Raw genomic sequence first — 13127 nt, forward strand, 5'->3', positions numbered from 1 at the left:
CATTCCATATATTTTATAGATTTTTTTGAACATGATATAGTTAGGAACCGTCCAATTTATTTATTTATTTATTTATTTATTTATGCATATACAAGAATGTACATAAGGAATGTGAGGATACAAATATGGTAATTACAGTCTTGTAAAGCCACTAGCACGCGCAGCGTTTCGGGCAGGTCCTTAATCTATGAAAATTTTAAGGAGGTAAATACTTGCAAAGTTTATAGACAAAAAATGAAAACAGATTACATGGAATGAAAAAAAAAGATGAGAGAAAATTATAGGTACAGTATATTAAAGCACATAGGTGCTTTTAATATACATTATTGATAATGTATATTAAATATACATTATTGATAATGTCTCAAGCTAATATATAAAGGTAGTCTTCAAATATTGTATGGGTAAAAACCTGGTATTAGGTCTTAGGTTTCTATTTGAAAACCTATTTTTAGGCTTTCGAACAGACGTAAAAATATTCTTACTTGAGTTTTAAGGTTCTGAATAGTGGAAACGTGATCTTGAACTTCTTTGTCACAAGCGAAGATACCACCAGAATAATATGAGTTTCTGATCCCTCTGGAATGATATTAAATTAATGAATGTTCATAGTGTGAGACATTTTGATGACAGTTAAACATCATTTCACTTAAAACTAATTCAACTACCCAAGCTGGCATTCACATCATAATCCCTCCTATTCTAAATGAATGTATATAGTGAAATAAATATTTTTTAATTAGTAAAGCCTTAGTCCAAATAAAAAAATTCAACTGAAGTTGAAAGGCAAGTAATAAAGGTGTAATCAGTTAACAATTAAAAAAAATCTGATTAAAAGTTGCATGACACTATATAAATATTATACAGTGCTGTGTTTATAGTACTACAAACATATTACTACACCTTACATTATACCTTAACAATAATGAGCAGCATTAAATATTTTAATTTGAATATCTACCTCCCAACTTTGTTGTAACGATACAGTTTCTTGTTGCCATCAATATGTACAGCCACAGGTGTTGTATCACATGCAGGGCACCCCTTGTCAAATTCTCCTTTTATTCTCCCAAGTTCATACTGATGGAAACGCCATTCAAAGAAGACTCTTTTTGTTGTTTCAAAATTGATGGGACCATGCTAAGATGTAAAATGTGTGTAAGTAATTATCAAAAAGTGCCAAGCAGTGGCATGTTAAGCAACAGACTATAAATACCTGCAGGAAATGAAAATATACTTGCATGAGCATTACATAAAAAGAGAAATTGTTAAAGATTGGTAATCCATTTCCATTTCTTATGATATTAGACATATATAAAATATATATTTAGAATATTCATGCTATTTATTAATTTAATAATATTTAACCCTATTTCTTAAATAATGACACTGCATTTGCTTAGTAACAAACTTAGTTTTTAAGTTTATACACCAATTTAATACTTGCACTATTAAAACAGTAATGGTATGAAAACTTACACGCCCTCGAGAAGCACCAAATAATTCCAGTGCACTAACTAATGCCTGAAGAGAAGTTCCAGGGCTGCTTCTCTTGAGAAAATGCCAGGAATCCAATAGATTTATGCTGTAGAAAGTGCTACTATTTCTTCCAGTTGAATAAAAACCAGACTGGTGCATGGCTTTCCCAAGTTCTTCATCTACATATCCGCACTTGCACCTAAATATTGGGGTATACAGATCATACCTTCCTGCCCCCCACAAAAAAATAAAAAAAATTGAAGTAAAACAATTTTATTTGGCAAGGGATTCAAGTGTGGCTATCAATATATGTGTAAACCAACCCATAAACAAGTCTCTGTATGGTTATAAATACGTATGTGATATAAATACGTCTTCGTAAGTGAAGATACAGTGGTAAAGAGAGTGAAGTATAAATGGTTATATTGATGAAGACTGTAGCCTGGGTCACCTGAGTAATGCCAGCTACCAATACTAGTATCAAATAAATGTTTCTTAAAGTAACCTACCACTTAAAGTTACAAAGATGCACAAATTATTGGAGCTTAAAGTTGTGAACTTGCTCTCACTGCAGTTTGGGCAGGAATTAGGTGGATGTGCTGGTACAACAGGCTCTGGTAACAATTAAATTTACAAGATCAGCTATGCAGCAAAATAAATACATGTTTCAATCATTACATTTTAAATTACTAATAATTTTTTTAGCATTAACTGGAGTTACATGAAGGATTTATATTTAATAACAAATAAAAATTCATTTATTTAACTAAAAATCTGTAATTATTGAGGTAATCAATAATTAATGAGGAAAATGACCAATACAAAAACTACTAAAAAAATTACATTAACTAAATAAAATTTTAAAACACTGCTTGGTTCAGGATAGAAATGAGAGTATAAGAAACAGACTACAGGTACATTACTTACTCCAGTGAATGACATTCCCATCTGAACACACAGTTTGTGTTGGGTCTAAAGGCTCGAAGAACCCATTTTTCCAGCAGAATCGCTGGTGGAAAGGCATTACAAAATGCTGCTGCTGATCACATTTATGACACAAAAAATGAAAGCAGTCTTCACATTTTATGCTTGCCTCACAACTTCTACATTGTACACAACATTTGCCTGGTTTTCCGAAAAATAATGTAATTATGTACTTTGAATGGTAATATTGGATTTAGAAATATTGTATACCAAGTTTAAAAATGACAAACATCTAAGTGTATTCAGAGATTGACATTAATCATGCATTTCATAATTACATTGAAATTTATCCATAATTACACACTAAAGACGTTATTTACCTTTATCTGGAACACCCAACTTCGACAATGTCCAGCTAAACAACATTGACCTACGTTCTCCCCATTTAATCTCACTATTTTTTCTATTTTTTTGCCAATCAGAAATGCTTGCTTGAGATTCATAAATTTCCTCCAGTTCTGCAGCAAGTACTTTGAAATATGGGATTCTAAATTAGTCAGGAAAATCTTCAAGAGCAAATAGATGTAATAAATAAAAGTGTATTTTATACATATTATATAAGCATCTAGAACAACTGACAGCTTTTAGTAATGTGTTAGTTACACTCTGATATATATATATATATATATATAGTAGATACGAACGAACGAACGAACGTCAACAACACCTGTCGGCCCTGCCCTCCCTCCTCTTTTATCAGCTGATCCTTGAGCTCTCGGCTACCAACAAATGATGTAGCATCACCCGAAGGCAGCTAAGTACACAGTGACCTAAATGTGATTGAAAAAACCAACAAGACCAACCCGTAATTCTCTCATTTCGACCTCATTAGTGTTGCTCCCTGGAGCTAAGAAGCTGTACCCGACGTTCACTGCTGCCTATCAACGAGTCTTCCCTATTTGTTCCTGCCTACATTTATTCCTGCTATCATGCAAAGTAAGGCCGGTAAGACCCTTAAGAAAGATAGCACACCTAACAAGAATAACCCTACTAGCCAGGCTAACAACATGATTAGTTCAGCTATCTCCCCCTCGGTGGCCGCCGTGGGGGGTACCGACTCTCCCCCCGTCAACAATAACAAACAATCTCAGCTGGGCGCAGCGCCGTCTCTGACACGGGCCATGCAACAATTAGGTAGCCATATGGATCAACTTAAACGAGCTACTGCCCCTTGTTCTGACTTCAAGCGCTTTGCTGATAACCCTTGGCTCAAGTTATTAACTCAAGTACATGAAGATCAAATGACAGTAATCAAAGAGCAGTCGGCCTTAATAATGAACCTGCAAGGCTCATTATTATCTTTGCAGAATGAAGTTGTAGACTTACACAAGAACAATCAAGATCTATCTACCACAGTCATCAACCTCGAACAAGAATTAAGCATTCTCAAGAACACAGTTAAAAACTTTAATCCAGATGCAACCACTAAAAAACAGGAAGAAATATTGCAACAGTTTGAGAACCATCTGAATAACCTACAACAACAACACACTGTTACCCAAGACGAGACAGACCAACATAAACTACTTGAATCGGTAATTATCTCTTCACGTGATTTTCCCCAAGAAACTGATGGTGAAGACTGTGCTGCCATTGTGATCAAAGTATTGCAGGATAAGTTAAATTATTCGATCCAAAAAAATGACATCAAAGCAGCTTATAGAGTGGGTACCAAATCATCTGGTACTAATAATAGGCGTATTCGTTTAAAATTAGATAGCTGCTCCCCCAAGACTGATCTTATCTCATCTGCAGTTGCTAGTAAATCCACTGTTTATGTGAATGAATGTCTGACCAGGTGCAGGCAAAATCTCTTTTTTAAACTGCGTGGCTTCTGCAAAAATTCCCCTACAATTAAACACTGTTTTGTGCGAGATGGTAAAATTATAGCTAGGAGGACTGACACTGGAAAAACCTATTCAATAACCACAGAAGCTCACCTTAATTCTTTCCTCAGTGACTGTGGGATAGCTGCTGTATAGCCTGAATTCAGATTATAATCTCATATAACTACCTTTGTGTACTCTAGCTCTGCCTTTCCCTTCAAAAGGTTTTAACTTTAGTTTAAAAAAAAATAAAAAAATAAAAAGAATAATATTGTCATCTTTATTATTGTCTTTTTTTTTTTTCTTTTTACTCCCATGTTCCATAGTACACTGGCTTTGCCTGTGTCCTCTAGTATTAACTTCATTATCCAATGTTCCTGAGTGTATCTCTATTTAAACTACCTCAGTTTGTTTTAGTGTAACTTTAGTATTCAATTATAGTGTACTTATATTAGAATAGTAAGCAAGCTTATTATCTTATAGATTTCATAATTGTTTTTTTTTTTTTTTACTTTTTTGGTCATCTATTGTTATTAATTATTCTAGTTAATTTTTTACATTCCTAGTTCCCATTAAGTTTTTTTTTTTTTTTTTCTTTTTACTTAAAATTACCATTAAGTTTATTTTACTTTAGAATTTTTAATCTACTTTTTTCTTTGTTTTCTATTTTGTAATTTGCCATTCTTACCTTGTTTTCCTGCAATCAGCCTTTTTATGCAGAGAAGTATAGACCCAGAACTAAACCTCTTATCCACTATCTATGACAATCATCACTTCAATGATCAAAATTGCAGATATTTTACAGCACATGATGTAAACAATGTATTAACAGATAATCTCAATATCTCTGTAATCAACTTGAACGTTAGATCCCTAGGTAAACACTTCGATGATGTTAGTGCCTTGATTGAAACTATTGACAACAAATTCTCTTTTATTATACTTACTGAAACGTGGTTGAAAGAGGATAATACTCAACTCTTTAACATGCCTAACTACTCGGCAATTCACAACTGTCGTCAAATGCAGAGAGGTGGTAGTACTGCTCTTTACTACCACCAAGAACTAACATGCTTAAAAATAATTAGAACTAGAGACTGCTGTGGGGAGTATATCTTCGCCAGTTTCAGAGTCAAGGGTGCCGAGTCTGTCCTGTCTGTGGGTGCAGTCTATAGAATTCCTAACACTGATGTGTCTGAATTCAACTCAAACCTTAGAAATCTAATACTAGATAACAGATTGAACAAAAACCATCTAATTATCGCAGGGGACTTTAATATTGACCTCTGCGAGCCTGAACACCCTACTGCTGTTAGCTTCCTCAACTGTATGAATTCCTGCTTCCTCATACCCTTAATCACTAGACCAACTAGAATCACTGATAGTACTGCTACGACTCTAGATCACATCTGGACCAACATAACCTCTCCGCTTACCTCAGGTATAATCACCGATAGCACTACAGACCATTACCCCACATTTCTCTTAACTAACATTAGCAAACCACCTCTAGAGACAAGGGAGTTAAGCTTTAGGCTGCACAATGAAACTGCTATAAACAATTTTATAACTGCTGCTGATAATGTCAACTGGGAGTCCGAGTTAGGTAACATAGGGGACATCAACCTAGCAGTGAAATCTTTTCTACAAACAACTCTTAGCCTTTATAACACCCACTGTCCTATGCTTACAAAACAAGTCACAAGCAAAAGACTTAACAATCCTTGGCTTACAAAGGGAATACTTAAATCCATTAACAAAAAACACGACCTTGAGAAGAAGTATAGACTAGGAACAGTCTCCAAAGAATTCTCAAAGAATTACTCGTTATTGCTATCTAAAATAATTAGACGAGCCAAAACTAAATACTATGAAGATAAATTTACCCAAATAAAGAGCAACATTAAAAAAACTTGGAGCACAATTTCACAAATATTGGGATCAAAGAAGATTTTAAATAACAAACCAACACTCCTTTCCAATAACGTTGGTCAGCTTTCAGCCTCTGATTCTGCTATTGAGTTCAATAGGTTCTTCTCTTCCATTGGGTCATCCCTTGCAAATGATATTCCATCTTCCTGTACTGATGTTAAGGACTATCTTACAGGTAACTATCCACAGTCTCTGTACCTAAAGCCTACTAGTTCCACTGATGTCAATGAAATAATCCTTTCCCTTAAAACCAAGTCTAGTGCCCTCGAGGAGATACCAACTTTAATTTACAAAAAAGCCTCCAGATCTCTAGCCCCTGCTATTGCATTGCTCTTCAACAAGTCACTTGAACTCCAAACCTTTCCTGACATTCTAAAAAAACAAGGGTAACCCCTGTCTACAAATGTGGTGATCTCACTGATCTTAACAACTACAGACCTATATCAATCCTGCCTAACTTGTCAAAAATATTCGAAAAGCTAATCTACAAGCAGCTTTACTCTTTTCTAGCCAAACACAATATACTTAGCTCTTGTCAATATGGCTTCAGACCCAAAAAAAGCACTAACGATGCACTTATTAGTATGATTAACTTAATTCACGCAGCTCTTGATAAAAAGGAGTTTCCTGTTGGGTTATTTGTGGACCTGCGTAAGGCTTTTGACACTGTCAACCATCAAAACCTTCTTCTTAAATTACATCATTATGGAGTCAGAGGACACTCCCTGCATTACTTCAAATCTTATCTTACTGACAGGCTCCAGTATGTTTCTGTGAATAATACAATTTCTCCCACCCTACCCATCAACATTGGTGTTCCTCAGGGCAGCATACTTGGCCCTCTCCTCTTTCTCATCTACATTAATGACCTTCCAAATGCCTCCCAACACCTCAAACCAATTCTATTTGCTGACGGCACAACCTTCATTTACTCCAGTCCTGACCCCCTTGCTCTAAATGCCACAGTAAATACTGAGCTAGAGAAAGTCCATCTTTGGCTAACTGCCAACAAACTCACCCTTAACATTGACAAAACGTTTTATATTCTGTTTGGCAATAAATCCTCTAATCAGATAAATCTCAAAATAAACAATACCCAAATTTGTAACAAATTAGATGGCAAATTCCTTGGCGTTCTCATCGACCACAAGCTGAATTTCCAGGGTCACATTCTAAATATATCAAAAAAAGTTTCAAAAACTGTTGGCATTCTTTCTAAGATCAGATATTATGTACCCCGCCCTGCCCTGGTTACTCTCTATTACTCCCTCATCTATCCATACCTCAACTATGGTATTTGTGCTTGGGGTTCTACTACCCAAAATCATTTACGTCCTCTCATTACCCAACACAAAGCTGCTATTAGGACAATATCCAACTCTGGCCCCAGACAGCACTCGGTACCCTTACTCAAATCTCTGAATATGTTAGATATTAAGTCACTGCACATTCTCTCTTGTGTATTATACATATATAAAACGCTGAACTGTAATGCCAATCCTGACCTCAAAAGCTTCATTGAAGGTTGTAACAGAACCCATGAGCACCACACCAGGAATAAATACAGTTTTGATATTCCTAGAGTACGACTTAATCAAACTAGAAATGCTCTACAAATCAAGGGACCCAGAATGTGGAATGACCTTCCCAACCATGTTAAAGACTGTACCTCTCTCAACCAGTTTAAGATAAAAACTAAACACTACCTAATAAATTCCCTGTAACCCACCTCACTCCTTTATTGTCAACCCATGTCTGTTATTTTATTTTATTATTATTATTTTTTTTTTAATCAACACTGTTTGTCAATCTATTGTATTTGTGCTGCTTTTTCAGTCATGTTCCCCCTTTTTTTATCTTTATTTGTATTTGTTTTCAACACTTTTTATTCTTTATGCTCAATTAGTATTAAGTTCTAGATATTAATGTTTTTCTTGCCCGAAACGCATTGCGTAATAGTGGCTTTAGGCATTGTATGTACTAGCTCTATCTATATATCAATCCATTAATGTAACATCACTTGTATGTATGTACCTTACCTGAATAAACATATTTATTTATATTTATTTTATTTATTTATTATTTATACTAGGTACTAAGATTATATTACATTACATAGTTAAAATAGGGACGTACCAGAATTCAATGATTTTGGTGTTTGTTCTGCAGCTGGTAAATATGTTTGAGTATATGTTGGTACACTAGTTGAGAAGTCAGAACTTTGAATGTGTGGAGGTGAAAGAGAAGCAGGCAGAAGGGCTGTTTGGCAGAAAATCAACCTTTAAGTATGGTAATTCCACAACACTTTATTTATTTTTAATTTGTAAACTATCTACATTTTTTTGCTGTCTATGACCATCGCTGCCCCTATCTCCACCGAACACCGGTGTATTTGCGGCTATGCAAGGGCAGACCAATATGGCAGCCATGGCCTAATCTGTCATAAGACACAGGGAAAGATTGCCAGATATGAAGCAGTCAATGACATTATCAAAAAAAGTTTGGCTAGTTTGGTTCAGATGTAATACAAACAAAGAGCAACGGTTTCAAGTTCAACAAACCAAAATGTAGGGCTGACAACAGGAAATTATTTTTGACCCAGAGGGTTATTAACACATGGAACTGCCTACCCACCAGAGCTGTAAATGCCAAAACTGTGCTGAATTTCTAAATATACCCAAAAAAAGATCATAAAGGCAAATGGGGGGAATTTCGACAAGCCGCGGGCTTCCTGTACTCTTCTAGGGTACTAGAGTTTGTGGCATTCAGGTAAATATCTGTTTTCAAAGGAGAAGTTGACTATAACCTTGGATTATCTATAAACAAATTTTGAATAATAAAACACCAAAAACCTAAATAATTTTAAGTCTGAGGCAAAATGAAATCTACACTAGCAATTAAACCTATCATTATACTATGATATAGGAACACACAAACATGGGTCATGGAATAAATAACTAAATAAAAAATTACCTTCTGATAAGTTTGAACGTTGTGTTTGATTGATTTCAATAATCCTGCAGTAATTTTCTCCTTTTCCTTTCTTGTTTGAAGGCTTCAAATAATTTAGGTCCTCAATATTTAAACTTCGCTTCATATATTCACATTTTTTCTGGAGAGCCGAGTTTATTTTAAAATATTCACGATGAAGGTTCTCTTTAGCTAAAATTGCTAGTGTCTGGAGACCTTCTGTTAAAAAAATATACATTCTCAATAGGATACATTATAACTGTAGCAAGAGAAGCTACATTAAATGTTTTGATGTAATTGTCTAAACCAATAATCAAAGTGATAGAAATTATAATGGGATGATGGATTTCAAGCCAATTATGCTGAGCATAGAAAAAAAATTCTGTTGTTATTGTTAAAACAAAGACTTACTGTATTACACAAGGTTGTAAACTTTGATATTAATGTATTATAAAGGCCATAATCAAATGATTTTATAAACAATACCATCATTATTGTCCGGAGTTATTCTTGGTACATCTGGTAAGTAAAGATAGTTTTCAGGAGCCAAGAACGAATCTGCCAAAAAAATATTGGACGTTGTACATTCCAATTTGTTACAATAGCCTAGTACTGCATACTAATACAAATTAAAAAACAAATTGGAAATAATAGCTAGGCTAACCTAACACAATGACATAACATAACACATCTTTATTTGTAATTTTGTCAAAAGCTGATTAAATGTTTTTTTACCTGCTAGTATGCTGGCTGGGGTCGATCTTCCAGGCATATTTATTCTACTGACTTGTGGTCCTAATGCTGCCGCAGTAAAAGGATTTGTGACAGACATTGTACTGCTTTCTGTATCATCTACCTATTACAAATACAAATACAATTATTTATTCAGGTAAAGTACATACATACAAGGTAAGATACAAAAGTAGATGGATTTATAGATAGAGCTAGTACATACAATGCCTAAAGCCACTATTACGCAAAGTGTTTCGGGCAGGAAAAACACTAAGGCTAAAACTTAATACTAAAAGAGATTAAAGTATAAATTGTGTTGAGAAAAAATAAGAAAAAAATGGAAAAAAAGGGAGGGGGGGGTGAAACATGGCAGAAAAAAAGTAAAATACAATTTGGTCAACAAACAGCATTGTTTTAAATAGAAGAGATGGGTTGACATTTTGGGGGTGAGGTAGGTTACATTGAGTTAATTAGCTAGTACTTAGTTTTTAACTTAAACTGGTTGGGAAAGGTACAGTCTTTAACATAATTGGGAAGGCCACATTCGAGGTCCCTTGATTTGTAAAGCATTTCTAGTTTAACTAAGTCGTACTCTTGGAATATCAAATAGGTATTTGTTTCTGGTGTGGTGCTCATGGGATCTGTTACAACCTTCTAGGAAGCTTATTATAAAAAACATAATTGATAAAAACAACATGCTGCATACTAAAAACGTATTAGAATGTGTATACCAATATGCAGTAAAATATATTCTTCCTACACATAACAAGCAAAACTTTAATACTGCTACAAGTTTTTGAAAATTATTTAACTAAACAGCAATGAAACTGTTACGACCCTGGGTTCTCCAGTGGAAACCAGAGGTCAAAATTGAGCTATTAAACTTCCTAAGTAGTACAGTTGGCGCATTTCGAATGGAAATTGTTTGTATCTTCCCTGCCAGACGTAAGACTATTATTGTTTCTCAAAGAGCATTTAAAGACTGAACTGGGGGTTGATTATTAAATAATAACATAGGCACCAACTTTGCTTACTAATACTTTCTAATCATTCATAAAGTAACAATACGTTGCATAGGGGAAGATCTTTAATGTGCTTAGCTGCACGATCAATTAGGCTCCTCCCGGCACCACGAGATGAGGGAGGCAGCTGGTGGCTAGCTCGTTCTTCTCTGTGGCTGGTGTGGTGCGGTTAAGACCTACTCTGTGGCTGTATCCCTACTCTCCTTCCTTCTCCTCTTACTTATTTCCCTTACCTGAAGTTCCTGTATCCTTAAACTAAGTACGGGGCATTAGTGAGTGTGCCTACTCTGGTAGTAACTATTGGTGAGACCTGGGGTTAGTATTTGCCAGTGTTTTGTTTACCCTAAGTGTTGTGTTTTGTATTAGGGTACCACATGGTCTCACTACCCTAAGCTGCATCCAGCTTCAGTGCTTATCCAGTAGTACTTTACCCTAGCTTGTTATTAGTGTAAACCTTGTATCCTGCCTACGTGGACCAAGGCTTTTAACGTAAGATAGTGTGGTAAAGTTATTATTATTATTGTTATTGGTGTGAGTGTATATGGGGGGTTGTTAAGGGGTTAATAAATAAGTACATGAATTACAGAGTATCTCTTCTTCCAAGGTGGGAGCGCAGTGATCAACCCTTAGACTAACATACATGGTCTTGTAGCAAGTTATTACTACTGTGGATAGTTTATTTTGGGGGCCGGGCCTTTTAGCTCTCCCATATTTGATACTCTTGTCTTCTAACTACCTATACCCCTTAATAGTACCAGTACCCCATAGAAGCCCCACTCATATCAGTTGTAACAAGTGGTTGGCCAGTCCGGGAGGAACATTATAAGTGTAAAAAATTAGATTCTTGAGTGCCAAAATTAAAATTTTTTATTTCCGCAGAACGGTTGTGTGCTAGCCTAGGGTCCAGCTCATCTAGCAAAGGACATTCTTGCACTGACTGGACACCCAGCTGGATCCCTTCACGATTAAGGTTAGTGTGGCCTTGTGTTAGGGGCCGTGCAAATTTTTGTTTTTTTTCCAATTTTTTATTTTTTAATTTTTTATTTGGCTGGGAGCTAAAATTATTAGTGATGTCTTTTGAAATGCAGGAACTGGCAAGGGAGCCTTCAGTGGTAGAGATAAAGAAACTTAAAAAGTCTAATTTAGTATTGTTAGGCCAGGAATTTGGCCTAGAATTAAATGTCGCAGATAAAAAGTGGACTTTGGTGAATGAAATATTACAACATTGTATTGATGAACAACTATTGGCAAGTGATACACCTTTATGCCAGCCTAGCCAAGCAGAAAGTGCAACTCATAGGGAGAGTGAATTAGCTTTAGAGTTAGCAAAAATAAAATTAGAGGAGCAAAAACTCAAAACCGAGGAGGCTAGAATTAGAGCGAATGCCACTGGACCTCCACCTGCCGGGGATTCAAACCCCAGGCATTATGAGAAAAAGCATAATTTGCCTGAATTTTCCGAGTCTGACCCTGAAAGGTTTTTCAACCATTTTCAGAGAATGGCCACGTCCATGAACTGGCCAAAGGAAGAGTGGGTGAAAATCCTACAGGGAAGACTTAGGGGTAAAGCACAAGATATTTTTATAAACATGCCTGACGACGAGTGTTTCGAATATGATAAAGTCAGGGAATGTATTTTGCGGGCATATGAAATTACTCCTGAAGCTCACCGCCAAGTTTATCGTAACCTTAGGCCTACTCACAACCAACCGCTCACTGAATTTGTGAATGATCAAATTCGATTATTTGATAGATGGATTCGCTCGGCGAAAGCCGAAACATACGAGGCTCTCAGGAACTTAATTTTAATGGAGCATTTTATAGATGTTATGCCAGAGAACGTATCACAGTACATTAAAGGAAGGATAGAGTTAAATTCTAAAATAGGGGATTTGGCCAAGTTGGCAGAAAACTACCAATTGGCGGGCAAAAGGCCCAATAAAAATAATTATACCCCACAGAGTAGCAAACCTTATACCCACAGCCAGTCCAGACCAGCTCATTCTAACCCTTTACCTAATGCACCTTCTGTTTCAGACATAACTAACCCTGTTAAAGTGTCTAGCCCAACGGCACCTAAAGGTGAACCGAAGGGTAATTCTGTTAGTAATGTCTCTTCTCCCCGACGCTTTTGTGGTCACTGTAATCGTCCAAACCACACTATTAGCCGTTGTTGGCAATT

General features: G+C 35.7%; 1 protein-coding gene across 3 annotated transcripts; it reads right to left on the minus strand.

The window, feature by feature from the left end:
• Window positions 1–418: 418 nt before the first annotated feature.
• Window positions 419–10025, minus strand: LOC123749812 (uncharacterized). Of its 3 annotated transcripts, XM_069312535.1 has the most exons (8): window positions 9927–10025; window positions 9678–9749; window positions 9195–9410; window positions 8358–8480; window positions 1989–2093; window positions 1480–1709; window positions 962–1140; window positions 419–579 (listed from the first exon to the last, which is right to left on the minus strand). In XM_069312535.1, the coding sequence occupies exons 1-8, from the start codon at window positions 10021–10023 to the stop codon at window positions 426–428; spliced, it is 1176 nt and encodes a 391-aa protein (XP_069168636.1). In that variant the 5' UTR covers window positions 10024–10025; the 3' UTR covers window positions 419–425. The 3 variants fall into 3 exon arrangements, with proteins under 3 accessions (XP_069168636.1, XP_045587891.2, XP_069168637.1); XM_045731935.2 differs by lacking the exon at window positions 8358–8480; XM_069312536.1 differs by lacking the exons at window positions 1989–2093; window positions 8358–8480.
• Window positions 10026–13127: the final 3102 nt, after the last annotated feature.

This window comes from Procambarus clarkii, chromosome 72 (assembly GCF_040958095.1).
Source record: "Procambarus clarkii isolate CNS0578487 chromosome 72, FALCON_Pclarkii_2.0, whole genome shotgun sequence".
Classification (NCBI taxonomy): Eukaryota; Metazoa; Arthropoda; class Malacostraca; order Decapoda; family Cambaridae; genus Procambarus; species Procambarus clarkii.

What these genes read in the sequence shown, in the direction of transcription:
- LOC123749812 (XM_069312535.1), bottom strand. Translation starts at nt 10,023, where the DNA reads ATGTCTGTCACAAATCCTTTTACTGCGGCAGCATTAGGACCACAAGTC. An exon ending in AACTCCGGACAATAATGATG is followed by an intron (nt 9,411 to 9,677) that starts GTATTGTTTATA and finishes TTTTTTTAACAG; the next exon opens with AAGGTCTCCAGACACTAGCA. An exon ending in ACGTTCAAACTTATCAGAAG is followed by an intron (nt 8,481 to 9,194) that starts GTAATTTTTTAT and finishes TCTGCCAAACAG; the next exon opens with CCCTTCTGCCTGCTTCTCTT.